General features: G+C 34.1%; 2 protein-coding genes and 1 long non-coding RNA gene across 3 annotated transcripts; 1 reads left to right on the top strand and 2 right to left on the bottom strand.

The window, feature by feature from the left end:
- The first annotated feature begins 254 nt into the window (after nt 1-254).
- Nucleotides 255-3,472, top strand: LOC140008873 (putative lipid-binding protein AIR1B). The gene is made up of 2 exons (XM_072053777.1): nt 255-376; nt 3,166-3,472. Exons 1-2 carry the CDS (start codon nt 255-257, stop codon nt 3,470-3,472), a joined length of 429 nt encoding a protein of 142 aa, XP_071909878.1.
- Nucleotides 3,473-6,586: 3,114 nt separating this feature from the next.
- LOC140008150 (uncharacterized) lies at nt 6,587-8,270 on the bottom strand. Its single transcript, XR_011815552.1, has 3 exons — nt 7,799-8,270; nt 7,580-7,631; nt 6,587-6,811 (listed from the first exon to the last, which is right to left on the bottom strand). It is a non-coding gene; the product is annotated as an uncharacterized lncRNA (long non-coding RNA).
- Nucleotides 8,271-10,628: 2,358 nt separating this feature from the next.
- On the bottom strand, nt 10,629-11,704 carry LOC140008149 (uncharacterized). The gene is made up of 5 exons (XM_072051718.1): nt 11,524-11,704; nt 11,337-11,399; nt 11,126-11,259; nt 10,929-11,039; nt 10,629-10,824 (listed from the first exon to the last, which is right to left on the bottom strand). The coding sequence occupies exons 1-5, from the start codon at nt 11,579-11,581 to the stop codon at nt 10,705-10,707; spliced, it is 486 nt and encodes a 161-aa protein (XP_071907819.1). The 5' UTR covers nt 11,582-11,704; the 3' UTR covers nt 10,629-10,704.
- Nucleotides 11,705-19,655: the final 7,951 nt, after the last annotated feature.

Raw genomic sequence — 19,655 nt, 5'->3', positions numbered from 1 at the left:
TCACCTTGGGAATTAAGGCCAGTAGCGTAGATGTCACTTGTTTTGGCAACTCAGCACCACAAAAAAAACTAACAACAGCCTTATACAAATCTTGAGCAATTATATCCCAAGCAAAAGTGAAAAACTTTCCAATATACCCATCAGGACCTGTCGCACTATCACCATCCATATCAGAAACCACTCACCGCACCTCCTCCATTGTAGGAATTTCTTTTAATTTTGCATTATCAGCTGGCTGAATTAATTGTGGGATAATGGCAGATAAATCCCAACAAGATGAAGTCTCGGCAGCAAATAAGGACGAAAAAAACCTGACAGCTTTATGCCCTATATCAGCTTCAAAGCATAACCAGCTCCCTGTCTCATCTTGGACTCGGTGAATAATCGACTGTAATCTCTTTTGCTTTACCACTGAATGAAAAAACTTAGTATTTTTATCTCCTAAATCTAACCAACGAACTCTTGCTTTTTGCTTCCAGAAGCTTTCTTCCACTAGCAAGCTCTAACGAAATTTTGCTTGGGCTCTCCTTAAGGATTCCTGAGCTCCAACCGAGATATCCTCCTCCACCCGTTTTTCAGCTATAACGACCTCCTCCTCATCTTTATATTTGTATTGAACTCTAAGTTGTTAATGCAAGATTTGGATGTTGTGTTTGTGGTGTTGATTTAAAGCATATGACTTGGGTATTTGGTTGAGTTCTATATGATTGTTTAGTGTTAATTTTTTTGGCTAATTGATACTATTATCTTGTTTGAGTTATTTAGCACTTTTACTCTTATAATAATGATTAACTGGTAGGGGTTAGATTTGTAATGAGAATTGGAATTTGATACTAGTTTATAAAAGTGTTAAATTTAGGGAGTATACTCACGAAAGTAGAGGTACACGTTTGTGGCTTTTGTGGTTTTGTTCCATGTAATTTCATAGAAGTTAATGAACTTGTAGTTGATTTCATAACCACGAAAGTATGTATGAATTAACTATAGGTATAGCTAGTACATAGGCAAAAACGGGTATCATGCATATTAGGAAATTATGCCATAAGTTAAACGAGATTTTGGTATTCATTTGGTTAGGGAGTTGCACTAGTGTGAATAAGTAGGGATTCCATTACCCAAAGAGCTTTTATTTGTATTTGTCTATCCATTTATAATTTAGTTTATTTGTTTTAATTTGTTGATAGTCTAAATAATAGAGAAGTTTTAGTAGTACCGGTAGTTGTCCATCTTCTTTGTGGATTCGACCTTTAATACTCTATATTCGCTTACGACTCGTATACTTGCGAAACATCGCATGTAGGATATTTAGAAATGTACAAATGTAAAATTCAACTGTGAATTGAGTTTAATTATTATCCACCAGCAGTTGCTGTTAAATTGGGTTGTTCGGAAGTTCTTGAAGGATCTATGTGAAATGTTTCTTTATGGAAGCACATCATGGTGGATTATCCTACAGATTTGATTTGCTTTCGCTGATATTTTAATAGGTCGAGCAACTATCAGCAAAATGATGCAGAAAAGTTTGAATTCCTCCATTGTTCTAAGGCAATATGTAGTCAAATTAATGATTAAGATATCTGGAATTCCTGATGTAATATATTATATTCATATTCTGTTCATAATATGTCAGTGGCATTAGCAAAATTGTTCTTGAATTATGGGGTTTGAAATTTGCTCTCTTTGTCTTGAACAAGTCATCTTAAACGAAAATAAATAGAAAAGGAAAAAAAAGGTATGAAACATTCAGTTCCAAATTACCTTGACTACTTTAGCTTTCATGGTGCTTCACCACGACTAAGAAACGTGTGTGCCAATATTTATTAGGACATTGACTTTACCATTTCTGTTCCTTTTTGCTGATTATAATCCAATTATGCAATTTAAAAGTTTGATCAAGTTTCAAAGTCAAAACAAAATTCGCACACATCAAAAGAAGTGTTTTTTAGGTTGCATCAAAGGAAGAATTTGGCAAAGATAAAAGATAGCTGAGCATTCAAAAGTGGGATGTGGGATGAGATATTGCATGCATGATTGATTAAATTGGAACCTTGTCAGTCAATTATAATCGGCAATACAAGTGCCAAATTGTCGAGTATTTTTAGATCATTTTGCAATGAATATGGAAATTTAAGAACACTGAATTAAGTCAAGGGTTTTTCTAATGGAACACTTGTTAATACACATCAATTTATTATGTAAATGTACACATTTGCATTATTGTCATCTGGGATTTTTTTACACTATTTCAATTGAACTCTTTGAGTCTTCAATCACCGCCTTCATCTTCAATCATCGAGGAAAGTAGACTAATCCAAGTGTACATAAAAGAGTTTAAGCTTCAATAGGAGTTCTGGTATATCATTTCAAAAGTAAGTGAATTTGCATGACGTTTCAAACTAGGATGGGTTCAATTTTAATCGCCAACAAGAGTCATTGTAATGCTCGTCACTTATAGAAATTTTTATGAATTGACTATAATTACAATTCTCACATTGAGAGCTAAATTTTACAAAGAAATAATCCATCCTTGCTAATTTAGTCAACTTGTATTGGCACGATTGTATTACATCACTCCTAACGAACTGTCTGTTACTCTCATTTGCTGGGTTTAGCTCCAACTTACGGCTTTTTTAGCCTGTTATTGCGAAAGTCAGGCATAAATTAAGCTGTGCAAACGGCAAATAAAGTTGCTTTTGAATCTCTATGCCATTCAAGCCTTCTTTCTTTGACCGGGTAGAAATAGTATAGTAGTTGCATAAATAACAAAAACTTTGCCGTGCCATTCAAGCTATCTTTTAAGGAATAAACACATTAAGCACGAAATAAGTAAACCCACCAGAAAGTTTACAGCACAGCTAATGTTTGGTAAAAAAATGTACTTCATGTGGAGTATGCATACTTTAAACTCTTAAAAAGAACTATAAACGCATCCAATGGGTTTGCCAAACCTATGCTTCTGTAGCCGGCTAAACCAAGAAAATTGACCCTCCTTGCTCAGTATAAAACTCTCAACTTCTTCCAAAACATTGCACAGCAAAAATCCTTCTTTCTTGACTAAACCAAGAGTACTTAGCTACTATTAGGGTTTGAGAATATGGTTTCCAAGGCCACAGCAACCCCAGCTCTCTTTCTTGCCTTTAACCTTACCTTTTTCATTCTGGTCAGTGCTTGTGTCCATTGCGCACCACCACCTCCTATTGCCCCACCTCCTGAAGCAACTTGCCCCACAGATGTCCTGAAATTGCACACATGTGCTAATTTGCTGAATCTAACTGGGATCGACATTGGACCTGGGCTAAAAAGACCTTGTTGCTCTCTCATTGCTGGCCTTGTTGACCTCGAGGCAGCTGTTTGCCTTTGCACAGCCATCAAAGCCAATATTTTGGGCATCAACCTTAATATCCCACTTTCCCTTCACGTGATTCTGAATGCTTGTGGCCGGAATGCTCCATTAGGGTACACATGTGCCTAAACAGATTTGCTTGTTTACTGTTCTAATGTGCTTTTCTTTTCTTTCTCAACCGTGAATTTACTTCTAAAGAAGTCCCACCCTACATAGTGGTAAGGGTAGGGTAACTTCTTGTTACTTTGTCATGATGTTATCTCAGATTTCGTGTTTGTACTTTCCAATAAAGTTTTCATGTACAAGTAAGCTTAGTCGACTCTAAGCTGGTATGTTTATATGTGATAATCAGTGAAAAGTTGATAAGCTTTTACATTATAATCGTGACGCCATTTTCTGACTCTGTAGAAGAACATTACATATTTTACAAGCGTAAAATTGAGGATTAATGCGTGGATATTTTCATTGTTGTCCTAGAGGCAAGGTTATGCTTTAGTAAGATGCCCGCAACCTGCAGTTCAATCAACCGATTGCACTGCTTAGACTGTGAGATATCAACGTCCTAAAAAATTCTATCCTTTTTTTTTGTGATGTTGTGAGTGAGAAAGCATCAAAAATATGTGATGATTAAGCCACTCTAATGTCGTTTTGGATTTGGGATAAATTCCTTTTATCCATTGCCAATAGCTGGAGTAATTTGTTACAGTAGTATTAACTTTTGAAATGTTAAAATTAGGAGGGACAAAAAGGTATATACACGGAGGATGAACCCTAGAATATTCTTTTACTTTCAATTATTTGCAGCCACCGATCATTTACCTTGATTTACTTTTGCAAAAGTGTACCTAGAAACCATTCCTCCCAAAAAATAATTGTAACCGCATATCCCAAAAACTATTTTCTGCATTAAAGATTAAAGCATACCCGAAGAAAGCCTGAAAGTACGTTAAAAATAACCAATATAATTTTGCGTATTTTCAGTCTAAATATTCGAATATTTGATACTATATCTGTTGAGGATGAAGCTAAATATCCATTCTCTTCTGGACATCTTTTATCCTTAATTTGATGGCATGAGATTGCCCCCCGTACGTATTTCGTTCCCATGCAACTTGACCAATATTAGCCCCCGATCCCAATCACTGAAAAAGTTATCCTAATCACTGAAATATAGCAATCAACACAAAAAAATGGATAGCCTTGAGGAAATGCTCAAGGGAATAGTGGATTGTCTTCGTTTCAGAAACGTCTCTAATTGCTTCCTTACTCTCAAATAAGCTTAAACAATATGTGCATCACGTCAAGCGACACTTGAACAGCTTTTCTGAAGCGTTGAGGCAGCAATCAATGAAGCCAAAAACAGTTCAACATTTAGCCGATCGAGTTGCATAATTCACCCCCTGTGATTTTAATAGTATGCACAGGTACAATAGTTCATTAACATCTGCTGCGAAAAATGTTGTCTGATTATTGATGAAATGAATGGTTGACGAGATCAAAAGAAGTAAACTCTCGCCAATATTCAGCCAAGTTGCAGATATATTCCCAGTGCTATAACTAGGCACAGGTGTATGAGTTTGATATGTTCGCCTAGGAAAAATGCTAACCAGCTGATGCTGAAATGAAGCTTCTAATCGTTGAGGAGGTCAAGAAGACTTGGAGGTGGATGAAAGGTTTTTATGCAAAGTAGTCACATTCCTTTGTTGATGAGGCTCTTGATTTAGCTATATTGGTCATAGGAACCCAACCGAGGTCCGTTATCCTAGTGAAGATTTGCAAAATGGTGTTGATTGCATTACCTAAAATGATGATGAATTATCTAAGTGATGAGAAAAAGTTTGAGTTGCTCCATCTTTTACCATTAAGGTTGTTCATAAGTATTATTTAGTAGAAGTACTATCCCAAGAATGTTAATCGCACTTCATTTTTTGTTAACCGTACTCCCACCATTTATTTTATGGATTAATCTTTCTTACATTGACAGTGTATATACTGTCAGCATTGGATGAATGACAACTATGCAACATTTGAATTTAAAATTCAACTTTTGCACACATGTCATGAATTCAATAGTGATAGTGTAAATACTATCAGTGTATATAAGATTTACTCTTATTTTTATCACATGATTTTCATTTATTAGACTATATTATAAAATAAGAGTAAATCTTATATACACTAACAATGTATACACTATCACTATTGAATTAATGATATGTGTGCAAAAGTTCAAATTCAAATTCAAATTTTGTATAATTGTCATTTATCCAATGCTACATTGTTAGTGTAGGAAAAATTAATTCTAAAATTAATAGTTGGGGTGTGATAAACCAAAAAAGAGAGTGTATTTAATATTTCCCTCCATCTTTATTGGCAAATTTATGTGTTATGTTGAACAAAAGTTGTCATCTCTTTCACCATTGGAAAAAAAAAAAGTTAGATGAAGTGGATCCAATGATCATTGAGCAACTATGACTCCATGCTGCATGTCCTTCCTTACAATTCCTAGATAGGTAATGGGCCGTTAAGCCTTCCTAGCAGCCTTTTTATAAAAAAAAAAAAAAAAAAAAAAAAAAAGGGGGCTCTTTTTTGCTGCATTAGGATGATGATGTTTCGCTTATTAAAGTTTCTCAACCGACCTCCTAATGTTTCGGTTGAAGAATGTGGGACTCTTGATTTTCTTCAAATAATAATGTACATAATTTGGACAAGGAAATTGGTATTTAATAGGATATTATACGATATTTATTTGTCTAGAATATAGGATAATTAGTAATTACTGCATGGAAATGCCATTTTTCCAATAAACCCTCATTAATATATACTTACACTTTTTGGCTGCAACAGCCAAGATAACATTTTCACACGTTAAAGTTTCTGAACTGAGGCCTAGTGTTAAAGGGAACATCTAATGCTATTGTCGGTTGAAGAAGGTTACTCGGACTCTTGATGAATGATGATCAGTTTCTCCAATAATAATACTAGGGGGGAAGGCCCGCGCAATGTGCGGGAGTCGGGTGCCTATGGGTCCGCTCTTTACAAAGGTTAGATAGATCTCACCACTTGCAAACATCCTTACAAATTCCATACAAATATAAGAACAGTGAAGAGAGAAAAGATGGAAGTTGTAACTAAGAAGCCATACGAAAGTAATAGAGAACCACATCATAGTATTATAAAAAACCATAGCTTAGATCAAAATGTTTGAATTCATAGTATTCCATGTGGTTCACCTTTGTGATATGTTGAAAATTCTGAAACATGCTCCTTCTGCCTTCGATTATCTTCAACTTTGTCTGCAGGAACTAAATAGATTGTGAAAATGTTATGCCTATATGACATCACAATAGCCTAAAGGAAAAGGGATTACAAAATAACCTGCCTCACTGTGGTGCTTATGACCATAGTTAGGTTCTTGAATGCGAAAAGCCTGCTGTAACAGTTGCTTATTACTGGTGTGCTCATCATCTGAGCATAGAGATAGAGGAAAAGGTAGTTTAGTTTACAGCCATACTTGTTGGGAGTTATTATAGAGGTAGGTGGGCCTCTAAATATTCACTATAATGTAGTATATACAACGCGATACCTTTTCCTCTTAATACTAACGAGGAGGTAAAAGTAGTCCTTGTCTTTTCTTTTTTACTTTTATAGGTATCACGGTGTTTTTTTCGTTGGATTTCTTTCTGCTCCTTAGTTAAAGAGGCATATCTTTGTCTAGCCTTTTCGTTACGTTGAGCTTTTCGGTTGAACATTTTAAAAGGAGCAATATTTCGATTCATAGTGGGTTGCTATGGAAATGTAGGGTCAACTAACAAAAGTGGTGGGAACTTGAGGTTTACACAAACTTGAACAATTCGAATGAATCCTAAGACACAAGCTTATTTGTAGTATACTTCAGCACAGATTCAGCCTACAAATATTAACCACTTTTGCTACCGAATGAACTGCAGCTCTTTTAAAATAAGGAGCAACTACAATACTAATTGCTTATGCTTTCATGTACATACACATGCCATGAAATTTATGAGCGATGAAAGAGCAAAAGATTTTTTAACTGCACCGCATAATATTCAAATCCAATGTAAACAAAAGAAGATCGCCAAACAAGCATAAATTGTAAACTAACGGAGATTTCCAAGCAGGCATGAATTCAATGGTAAACACAGTCCACAAAATCATTTTAAAAAAAAAACATCTATTCCAGCAAGTTTGGAGAAAAGTAGAAAATGAACTAACCTTTTTAAAAAAGAAATCGATAAAACTTGATCTTGATGAGAAGAGTTTGAGCCTGCATAACAAAAAAAATAATTAACTTTGTATGAAAGGCCGGAACTAATAAACGGACGAAGGATGCAGATGAGAACAAACACATCAGGTCTAAGAAAGCATGGTAATTCTTTTTTGAAAGCAAAAGCCAAAATCAAATGGGCAAAATTACTTGTATACGAATCTCACCTCAATTCAAAGGAAATTCCATATCGACGGCCAAACATATCACAGAGAAACAGCTATATGTAGCAACATATTTAACATCAACCAATCAAAGAAGGAAAGGAGAGAAACGGAAGAAGATGGAAGGCTATGCGTGTAGCAAATGCGGAAGGAGGAGGAAAGCCATAGGTGGCAAACGTGGGGGAGCTAATACTTCATCTGGTGGCTGTTTAATAATTAGAGCCATTAAGAGGAATAAAGTGGAAGAAGAAGCAAATAAGCGGAAACCAGACCTAATCGGCCAAGGAATTAAACAAACCCAACATAATAAGAGGAACAGAAACTGACATGGGTGGCAAACATGGAGAAATTAAGAGACCGTTTAACAGAGGGAGGTGAAACTGGTGGAAGTTGAATTAAAAACCCCTCTCATAATAGTCATCAATAATCAAAGGGGCTTCGATGAAATTTGCAAAGGGGCAAATGAGAAAACGGTTTTGGGCGGCAGAGGAAGAGAAACAGGGGTCTGAGCATTTAATGTTACATTTGATTACTGAACTGGTGGGGCCCCTTATTCAGTGCTACGTAATTAAGTTTAGCACCGGCCACTTCAGATGATTATACTGGCGCATTTTACTTAGGAATTAGTACTCTAGATATGGGCTCATTTGGTAATACGAGCCCCTAGACAATTAAGAAACACTTATGGGACCCATCAAAATAATAAAAGGAGAGCAGATTACAATGGGTGATAACATTGCAAGCATCATGGATAAAATAGTCATATTAACACCAACCATTGCCTTAACAACTTGTACAATATCAGCTCAACATCTCTACCATGTAGAGGAAATTGACAACGATATCCAAAAAGGGCGGTTGAAACTTAAAGTCGAAATGCACAACGAAGATTTTCTTATATATGTATAGGATACATAACTTTATTTAATAGGATATTTTATGATATATATTTTTCTAGGATATAGTATAACTTAATGAATTGAAATCCCATTTTTCTAATTAATCCTAATTAATGTATTTATAAAGACAGGGAATGTGAAAAATCCTTCTAGCCAACAATTGAATTCTTTTTTTTTTTTTTTAAATGCATAAAAAAGGAATGAGTAACATTAAAGATCAAAGTGGCTCTTGACATTCTGAACGTATCGAGGGTGTTCATTAAGAAAATGCTTCGGAGGATTGGAGCAAAAGAAACGAATGGTAATAGAACATTAATTTAACTACGAAACTTAATTAATCGAGGAATATGTAAGTATAATTTTGATGGGTCAAAGGCAATATTCATGTATGGATGTACATATGATCGCTTATTCGCAGGTTTGACTAGGGTTGAAAACAATAAACTCTCGAGCAGAATAATTCATGTTGAATTCGATGCGCAATAAACCATTGCACGAATGTAAGCCAAGAATTTCACTCTTAACGAAATTAGTTAAGCGGGAAAAGATACCACCCATCGAGTTCACGTACTCTTGATCAAGAGAGATGAAATTGAGCTCCCGGATTCCGCCTATTTTGCCAAACAGGAAAAGGGCTGAAGCGGCAGTAGAAGAAGCTGCAGTAGAGGGGTATTTCCGGCAGTGAAGACGGCGAAAATCCGGGCTGGAAATAATGGATAGCCATTTCTTGGAGACAGCTTGGAATCGGATGAGTGATTTTGGAGGTAAGCAGTGTAGAATGCGCAGCAGAAGATCTTGATTGTCGGCGATCAAAGTTGCTGAAGCAGAGGAGGAGCGGTGGAGATTGATTTCTCTTGGGTTTTTCATGTGTTTTATGAGTGGGAATTTTGACTTTTGGGCTGCGTAGAAAGAGCCCCGGGATGGGCCACCGCCGGCAGTGCCGGCGGCAGAATGCATTGCGAACCAGCGGTTGGAGTTGGTGTACTGTTGCTCGTTCCGTTGTTCTGTTAAGACGGTTACTGGTCCACCCGGAGGAAACAGACAAATTGAAATTTCTACTCCTTTATCTATATTTTTGAGGCATAATTTTTAATTTTATTTCTTTTATGTTTCAATGAGGTGAAATTGGCTTTCCAAATTCCTTTCCCCAGTCTCTCCAATCTATATATATAGATGTAATAGCTCCTATAATCCAAAGCAATTGATAATCCAAGAGTTAATAAATTCAGCAAACTGTCAAAAGTTCGTGTAAATAAAATTAAAATGCATAATCATTGTATGTATAGTATTTCGAATGGTTCTACCATCTGATCTTAAAGATTTATGCAGACAGCGTTTGTGAGAATGCAGAAGGGAACCTTTTGGACCAATGCGCAGTGGCTGGCTGTCAAAATTCATGATAATGCCTCTCTGTCTCTCTCTCTCACACACACACACATGTATACATATGTATATATGTGTGTGTCTATATGTATTGTGTGTGTATGTATACATATGTATATATGTGTGTGTATGTATGTATCGGACATGTGATTGAAACGAAAGAATAAATACTCCAAAAAAATTACTTCTTTCGTTCCACTTAGATAATATTGGACTTTTTTTTTCAGAGTAAATCTGATCTACTATTTTTCTAAACTAACTTTACACTAATATTAGGAATGTGACCAATGATCATAAGGGTATTTTAAAAAAAATAAAAATAAATTATATTTTTCAATTGAAAAGTGGACTATAATTTGAGATGAATGAAAAATAGAAACAAAAATATCAAAATAAGATGGAGGGAGTATCATTAGAGACATAGTTTTTTTTTTTTTTTCCCACATAAGAGGCATAGTTAGCAAGCCATATCCTTTGCCACCTTTAAAACAAATATAACCAAACTCAAAAACAAAACCAAAAAAAAAAAAAAATCTTTTAATACCATTCAAGTTCCATCTTCCCCCTCAAATGGCTTTGCTTCTTTAAAGCATTCCGTCATTTGGACATCTTCTAAGAAGCTTTTACCTATTGCTCCGCATTATGCTGATCCAATTTAAATTTAGCAAGCTTAAGGTCTTGAATTGCTTCTTCCAATCTGTACCGTGGAAAGCTTGACACGATCAAAGCATCGACCAAGAAACAAATCTAACAAAAAATTTTAAAAAAAAAAAAGAAAAAAATGCGTAAATAATATGTTGATATCTGCTTTTATCCAAATGTAATTCTTGTAGAAAAACATCGATCTATACCATTGCAGTGGTGAAAAACATCGCAGTGATCAAGAACCAAAATGATGTAAGAAGTTCAAGTCGAGATTCTCTAAACAACTCGATTAGCTTCGCTACCACTCTAATCCCAACCTTTAGGAACAAAATAAAAGCAAAGAAGTTAGTTTCAATTAGACCCCAAAAAACCAAAAGAGGAAAAGCTACCAAAAATTCATTACCACAACACCTAGCACATGTATGGAAAAATGCTTCACGCCATAGGCAAAAGATTGATATGAAAGCTCAGAAACTTTGATATTTGCTATTTCATAATCGTGTTGTAGCTTGGCTTTCTCCTTGCCCACCGAAAGACCTGAAGACAATCAAAATAAAACCAAGTCACTGATTCGCAAGATAGTTAGTGCATAAAGTATTGTAATCCAAACTAACCATAGCCAAAGTCTGAGGCAGAGTCCGATAGAGCCCTCAACAAAGGAGAACGCTTATCAAATGCTAGCCAACCAAAAATAAAATGAGAGATTATTTAATCACATAAATCACCATTGTCGTCAAAACTAGTATTGTACCTAAAATAAGAAAGCTCAAAAAAGAAAAAAGGGAAAAGAAGCAATTAGACCTGTAATGGCAGAAGGATTAAGTCGGGCAGAAGGCTGAGAAGGGAGCCTGATCATCATACCAGAGGCGGGATTCCGGGGCAGAGGAGGAGAGAGCTGCGAAAGTGAACAAGGTTGTCAAGTACCGAAAATTTTCATTGAAGAAGTAGTAATATTTTTATATAACTTAGGAGATCGAGAGGCCCAACTCTAATTAGGAAAAGCAAGATTTTTATTTTTATTTTTTTATCATTTTCAACTGATTATAATTAGTCATGTAGCCTGTAAGCCGCAAAGAAGGCGACGGTGACCAGCGAGTTTAGGGGAGCCACGAAAGTATTGTCGGCCATCGGGTGCTCATGACTGCAGTTGCAGTGGCAACAAAGGGGCTGAAGACGAGATAATTTGCGGAAAACCTGGATTCGGAGAGAATGGAGGTGGAAAAATAGAATGTTAGGAGGAGGGGAGAGGAGGGAAAAGGCGGCTCGAGGGGGAGGACAATGAGGAGCAAGTGAGCAACTAGTTATGGAAGAACTGAGGAGGGAAAGATGAGAGGGGGCTAGGGTTATAAGACTTGGAAATAAACGACATAGGAAGAAGGTTGTATATATGTTGCCCAAAAATGATTAAGAAGTTTTAACTTAGCATAAATTATTTATAATCTCCTATAGTTTTATATAATGTAGATTATCCCTTTAAGGTTTTAAAATAGTTACATAATCCTCATATAGTTTTATGTAAGGTATAAAATGGACGAAATGCACAATTAGTTGCGGTGATTTTACCTAATGCACTTTAACAGCACATGTGAAAAATTGTAATCTCCATATAACCCCTAATAGTTTGTATAAATATCCATTTTACCTTCTGTGATTTTTACATTCATCCGCGTAATACTCCAATATTTTTTTACTAGTAAGAATGACAATGGGGTGGGGTTGGGATAGGGGACCCCTTCCCCGCCCCTTGCTTCGCTGTCCACTAATTCCCCCCCCTCCGCCTTGCCCCCCTTCCCTCGCTTCCCCCACCAAGCCATTCTTCCCCTGCGGGTCCTCCGACGGAGCTAATAAAAATTTGTCATATAATTTTATTATAATCAAAATTTAGTAAATAATCAAATGCTAAAATATTAACAAATCACCAAGTTATTATCCATTGTAATTTTACAATTGAAACTTATAAAAATAATCAAACAAAAACTATTTGAATACAATTCAACATGATGAAACAAATACAACTAAAGTAGTTAATTTTTCATTTTGACACAAATACAATCACTAAGTCATTATTGTGTTTTCTTTTTTGAGAAAAAAAGTGTTATTGCCTTAAGTGTAATTAGGAGTTTAGTATAGCTGTATTAGTAAATTTAGTATAACTAATAATAATTTCTATTAGTAGAGACGTATAATTATTAGTATAATTGATAATATCATTATATTACATATACTAATATATATTATATAATACATATAACTAATAATATCGTTATTATAAGTTTATAACTAATTAAATTAAATTATATATATATGTAATTATATACATATATATATTTATTAATTTTTTTAATGTGTGGCGGGACGGGGAATGGGGTGGGTACTCCCCCGCCCTCCGCCTCATTTCTAAACAAGGGGAAAAATTCCCCCCGCCCTGACCTATTAGCCCCTCGCGGGCAGCCGCTCCCATTGTCATCCCTATATACAAGGCAATTAAACCGTTTATTGATTTAGCATTTAGAAAAGGACACTACTGATATTTCAATTAACAAGTTGTTATATAGACTATTTTCCTTCAAATTTCCACTTTATATAAAACTATAAGGGATGAATTAGATATTTTGAAATATTAGCAGGGTCATGTGGAAATAGAAGAAATCATAGGGGTTTATATGTAATTTAACCTTTAACTTATGCAAAAGAATTGTGAAGGTTTTAACAACCTACGAATCCAAAATAACCAAAAAATGAACCAAACCAATTCTCCTATCTATGAAAATCATAGTACAAGTTCGTATAAGGGTCTAGAAGACCAAAGAAATTACCCCAAAAAAGGCCAAAGAAATAGACAAATATGTAAAGCAATAAACTCCCGAGTAAAGTAACATGAGAACTGTTAAAAATGAGCACGCAACCGAACAAAAAGTAACAGTGACAAACCCAAAATCCAGAAGGAGGTTTGGAGGGGCCACTACAAGAGAAAGGTCACCACAGAATTCATGAGCAAATATTACATATGATGTTTCTAGTTGATGATCTTCTCTTGGCTACCTCTGTCTCGAGATATAGCATGGAGGATGTAAGGCCCAAAACAACCAATGCAAAGATCATAAACGAAACAATAAGTAAATAAAAAGGAAAGGATTGCAAACCAATTAACTATCCAACTTCTCTTGAGCTTGTAGATTAATTGAAACAAGCTACTTCAAGTTGATGAATTACAATCACTCTTGTGTACAAAGGAAGGTTCACCTCCTCCTTGCCCCAAGCAGCACTCGGTCAAGCCAGGACGTTTTACTATCCCTCAGGACAACCCTCACAGAGCTACACTCATGAAAGATTCACTCACAAATAAAAAGCTTACAATGAACCTCACACCACTAAGACTACAAATATTCTTTTTGGAGTATTTTCTCACTAAAATCTCTCTAGATCTTTTGTATCTTCAGTGTGCCAAAGTTATTTGAAGTATCTGACCAACCACTATTTATATAGGACCAAGAAAGAGCCTCATTAAAGCTTCCAATGGATAGAAAGTAGCTGAAGAGTCAACTAGCCGTTGGAGTGTCGGACGTCCGATAGCCCTGTTTTATGCGTCCGACAACAGGCAATGAGTTTCAGAGATTTTCTTCAATTCTTTCGGACGTCCGGTGCAAGCTCTTTATGCGTCCGACAGCAAACAAACAGATTTGAGAAATTATCTTGTTTCTATCGGACGTCCGGTAGAGACATATTCAGCGTCCGATAGGTCCGATAGTTTCGTCGACTTCGAAGGATCCTATCGAAAGTCCGAAGCATGCGTCCGAAGTTGTGCAATGATTATCGGACGTCCGATCCTGACATCTTGAGCGTCCGACAGATTCAGCATACTTTGTCATCGACTTGATCATGGAATCAAATAACTTCATAACTGAAAATATATCTTGAAGAAACATTAGTATCATCCATTTGTTTTGTAAACATCAAAAGATAGGGATCAAGATCAACAGAGGAAAAAAAACCAGAAAAGTTAAAATAACGAAATTTTAGATCTTCTCTTGGCTAACTCTATCACTTTGTCCCATTAACAAGTTTTTTTGTTTTTGTTTTTGTTTTGATTAGTTAACATTCTTATCTCCTTTAAATTTTCCTTTAATTTCTCTTTTGAAAACATGTTTTTTTTTTATAATAGCTCATTCTAGTTTCCTTATATATATATATATATATAAATATAAATTAAATTTCATTATTATAACTATAATGTATTTAGTGTACCCTTATATTAGTTATGGTAAGCAAACAAATAATTGACAAATAAAAGGAAATTTAATCATGTTTAGAATTATATTAATACATGATTGACTTGATGTATTAGTCAAAAGCCAACACCTAAAAGGACAAGCAAGCATCGATCTTTTCCCAAGTTCATTCAACTCATCTCAAGCATCCACTTTCTCAAAACTCGATTTTTTCAAGGTAGGTCTAATTTTTTTTCTTTGCAATTTCTTTATATTTTGATTCATAATCATTCATTATTTAGACACATACACGTATTTTAAATTTGTGACCTATATATTTTTATGATTATTAATTTGTTGGTTGTTCTTATTCTAAATTTGTATCTTAGAATTTTCATGTTAATTTGTGTAGGGTTAATGTCTATTTATTGAATTTAGCTAATGTTTATATGATTTTGGCCTGTGAGTTAATTTTCATCTTTTGTTTATATTTTGTCTCTTGTTATTAAAAACATTTAGTATTTAGTTTTCGTCTATTAAACTTTGGTTTTAGGACTTTGATTTCAAGTTAGCGTGCATCATTTGTTTTGATAATTTTTTCTTATTCGTTGTTTGATTGTTTTTCTCCTTCCCCTTCCCCTCAAAATCGAAATCCTGTGTCCATCACTGTTACCTCTTGTTATGTGCTGTGATTAAGGCATATACCTAATGTGTGTACAATTAATAAAAATTTACATTTATTAAAATTATTTCTTTATAAAGCTTTTTTTCAAGTCAAGAGTCCTTTATTTTATTAGGCTTCCAAATAGGAGTATGAAATCATATCTATGTCCATATAAGAAAGGTGAGCCAAAATTTTGGGAAAATAATTAGGCAAAAATTAGTTAACTACATACAAAGTTACTATATTACACTTCGTAACGATTACTTAAGCAAAGACCCAAAGAACCATTTGGTCTGAAAAAATTTATCCAAGACCATAACTCGTGTTTTTTTGAATTATATTTGAATCTTATTGCAGTTTTACATACTTTGGTGGTCGGCACAGAGAAGTAAAAGAAAAAAATTTACAGGAACTCAAAATAGGCTAGAGGGTTCAATCCTAATCCCACTACACATTGGCCTTCCTTCAAAAGTGGAGACAAAGTTGAATTCATTTGTCCCCAATCAGTTTCTCATATTTCCTGGTTTTGTCTAACTTACTTTTATAAGGACGTTATACTGAAAAGAACTAGTGGCGGAGCCAGAAAAAATTTTTAGTTGGGGCAAAACCAACTCTAAAACTTTTTACCTACCTTTTTTCTAGTTTTTTAAGGAAAAAAAATTCACCAACAAGTACAAATGATGCATATATTTCATGTAAAACATAAAAAGACAATCATTTCAAAAAGCAAATTAAATCATTTACAATTGCTCGTGACGAATTTTCATATTTTGATAACGGTTTACAACCTTTTCATTTTGAACTTCACGAAGTATATTTTTCTCAATATAAATAACTAAACAATTATTCATCCAAGTATCTTCCATTTTTTTTTTTGTAATCGATTCTTCACTATATTCATAATTGAAAAAACTCTTTCTACGGTAGTTATAACAACAGGTAAAATCAAAGAAAACTTTAAAAGCATATAACGAATAAATACATAAAACTCCAAGAGGCACACTTGAAATTATATCAAATTTTTATAGGTATTATAGAAATTTAAGGAGGACAGTGGAGGCCCGTGCCCCCAGTGTAAATCCGCCACTGAAAAGAACTTGAAACAGTAACAATAGTAAAGGATTGGCAACGTATGAAACTATGATGAACAATTCAAAACCATAAAGATTGCATCTAGTGGAATTGGCGTGAGGAAGTTGTTTCTAAATTAAATTTGTTTTCCAAAAGCATTCCCACAGTAATACACTTCTAAATCATATTCCCAACATAACCTATTTAGTCCATTTAAGACTTTCAAACTTTTCTTCTTTTCTTTTTTTGTTTCGTTTTTTTCAAAGACTTCCATTCTTTTCTTAAAAATACTTTATTCTTTCTAAATTACTCATACAAGTAAACAGATAGCTATGCATGCTGTTAGAGACAATGTCAAAGCAAATTATCTACAAGAATTTAATGCAATACTGTAGCAAGATATATCTCTGAAAGAAGGGAGGGAAAAAATGGGAAAAAAATCAATAGCAACATGTGAGAATATTGTGGATACATATTTGAAAAACAAAGTTTAATATCAAGTCTTAAGTACTTTTATCAGAAAATGCATTACGTTTAAAAAAATCTTTCAAAACAATTGAAATGCTTTAAATAATTTGGATCATCATGAAGTGATAAATACCATCATTAGGAACAAAAGAAGAGAAAAAAATATACTCAAATTCAAAAGCTCTCATAGCTTGAAAACAAAAAGGGTAATTTCGAAAACCTCCCTTGAGGTTTCTAACAATTTCACAAAGCTCCCTTTAATATTTTAAAATTACACATACCTCCCCTATTGCTTCAAAAGTACTCGACTACCCCTATATAGGATACTTAATGACATTTTTTTTTCAAAAATTTCAAAAATTCCAAGGAAAACCAAAATTGACTTATTCTCTCCCTCCCTCCCTCTCCCTCTCTCTCTCTCTCTCTCTCTCACTTCTTTTTTACCTTACTCTTTCTTCCACTTCCTTTTTTGGCCAATTTCTACCATCCATTCCTCTCTGCCTAATATTCCTTTTTTGTCCGTATTTATCCCCTTCCTTTCCTTTCTTTTTTTTTTTTCTCTATTTTCATCTTTTTTCTTTTGCAAAAATGATTAGGCTTATCCTTTTTTCCAAGCTTTTATTTTTGGCAGAAAGAGTTTTGTTGCCTTTGGTGTTGGAAGAAAGGCAATTAGCGAAGCTCTTTTTATTTTTCCTTTTTATCTTTTTTGACAAAAAGGATAGTTTAGGATATTTGAAAGAATTGGTCGCCTATTGAGCCTATTTTGAAACATAAACAGTGAAAGTGAGTGTAATTTTTGAAAGCTAAGGAGAGGATTCTGAAATTGTTAGAGACCTCAAGGGAGGTTTCTAAAATTATCCCAAACAAAAATTATATTCTGACCATTTCACTAATTAATGACAAAATTGAAACAATGAAAAAAAAAAGAAGCTATTTCCAAGTTAAATCAGAAATGAAATTTTCAAGTTTAAAAAAAAAGACAAAATTGAACCAATGTTTGTCACCCATTGAATTTTTTTCTTTTGTATAGAAAAAACTAAACCAAGATAGTAAAGTTTGTGATAATTATTGTCTTTAAGTAGAGTTGATGCACCTTATACTTAAAAGTTATCATTGTAATGCTAAAGAAGAAAAAAGAGCAAGGATTAAAGATGGGGTGTGATGATAATGCTGAAGTACATAATTGCGTTAAACTTTTGCATAAAAAATTCGTGTCGCACCAAATACAAATGGTATATTATTTCAAATTGTCTTTACTATGGGAAAATTTTTCGAGAAAAGAGTTATTATGCAAAAAACTTCTGATCGTGGGGTGTTGTATTGCGTTAAATGGGGACCAATTTGCCCTTATAATTAAAGGGTAGCAAAGAAACTTCAAAAAGTGATATTTTATGTTTATATTACATAATGATTCTCCCACTTTATATATTACTAGTGGAAAAGGCATATAGTAGATGCATGCACAATAAAAAAATTTTAACACATAAAAATATTCTTAAAGAAAAAGATATTAATTTGTTAGTGATTATTTGAAATTTTATTAGGCTTATAAATGGGAGTATATCTTTTATTTTTTTTTTTGAAATGAAAGTAAGTTATTGGTTGTTTTTAGAAGGTTTATTCTAGTTGTAGTTGTAAAAGTTAGAGATATTGTGTGTAATATGCTTGAATGCAGGGTATGGAAGATGAGATGTGATTATATAGTGTTCTATCATGCAAGGGTAAAACTGAAATAATAACTGATAATATAATTTCTTAACTTCAAATCCAACACTTGTACATTATACATAGGGAGGGAAAAGCACACCCTAGGGGTGTGCAAATTAACAAAAAATTTTAGCACCTAAATCATCCCTCATACTTTATATATAGGAGGATCTATAAATGTATAGATACAGATGTATAGATATTTAATGAGGCACAAATTTACTTGAATTTTTTACTTGTTTTGATTTGAAATCTATGCAGCAATTTGAAATAGTTAACCTCTCAAGTTTTGAAATTAAAAGTACGTTTAATATCAAATTAATTGAAACTATAAAGGTGATTTATATGTTAAAAAATTGAGACTGTATTAGATGGGAACTATTGAAGTATATGAATTACTGGATGTGTTAAAAATTGGAACATGAGAAACTACATACGAAACACTCACTTCCTGATAGACTGCAATTTATCTATTTATTTTATTATCATTTTCCCTTATTACCTGACTTGATGTGGATTAATTGCTGGATTCTACTCATTTTTCTTAATTTACGTATATTTCAGGGAGTAGAACGAAAATATGATAACAGGTGCCAAATCGACAGGAAAAGAATTCAGATCATAAAGCTTGTTCCAGGGGCACTTTTGGAAAAAAAATGTCACGCCCATTTTGGTAATTTTCGCAAGGGAATGACGGACGGAGGGCTTCGCTTCCTGTTGATGTGCGCCGCAATTAAAAGGAAAGAAGGAGGAGGAAGTTGGAGAGCTAGCTTGTGCGGGGTCTTCCGTCTGTAGCTTAGCAGCAATTCTTGATT

Source organism: Coffea arabica, chromosome 6c (genome assembly GCF_036785885.1).
Source record: "Coffea arabica cultivar ET-39 chromosome 6c, Coffea Arabica ET-39 HiFi, whole genome shotgun sequence".
In the NCBI taxonomy this organism is placed as follows: Eukaryota; Viridiplantae; Streptophyta; class Magnoliopsida; order Gentianales; family Rubiaceae; genus Coffea; species Coffea arabica.
The sequence above is the reverse complement of the archived record's forward strand: the minus strand, read 5'-3'. Positions and strand labels throughout refer to the sequence as shown.

Excerpts from the sequence above, each read along its gene's own strand:
- LOC140008873 (XM_072053777.1), top strand. The coding sequence starts at position 255 with ATGGCAGATAAATCCCAACAAGATGAAGTCTCGGCAGCAAATAAGGAC. Across the intron at positions 377-3,165 it reads CCTGTCTCATCTTGGACTCG|TGCTTGTGTCCATTGCGCAC; the intron begins GTGAATAATCGA and ends CATTCTGGTCAG.
- LOC140008149 (XM_072051718.1), bottom strand. The coding sequence starts at position 11,581 with ATGATGATCAGGCTCCCTTCTCAGCCTTCTGCCCGACTTAATCCTTCT. Across the intron at positions 11,400-11,523 it reads TAATCCTTCTGCCATTACAG|CATTTGATAAGCGTTCTCCT; the intron begins GTCTAATTGCTT and ends TTGGTTGGCTAG. Across the intron at positions 10,825-10,928 it reads TGTTTTTCACCACTGCAATG|ATTTGTTTCTTGGTCGATGC; the intron begins GTATAGATCGAT and ends ATTTTTTGTTAG.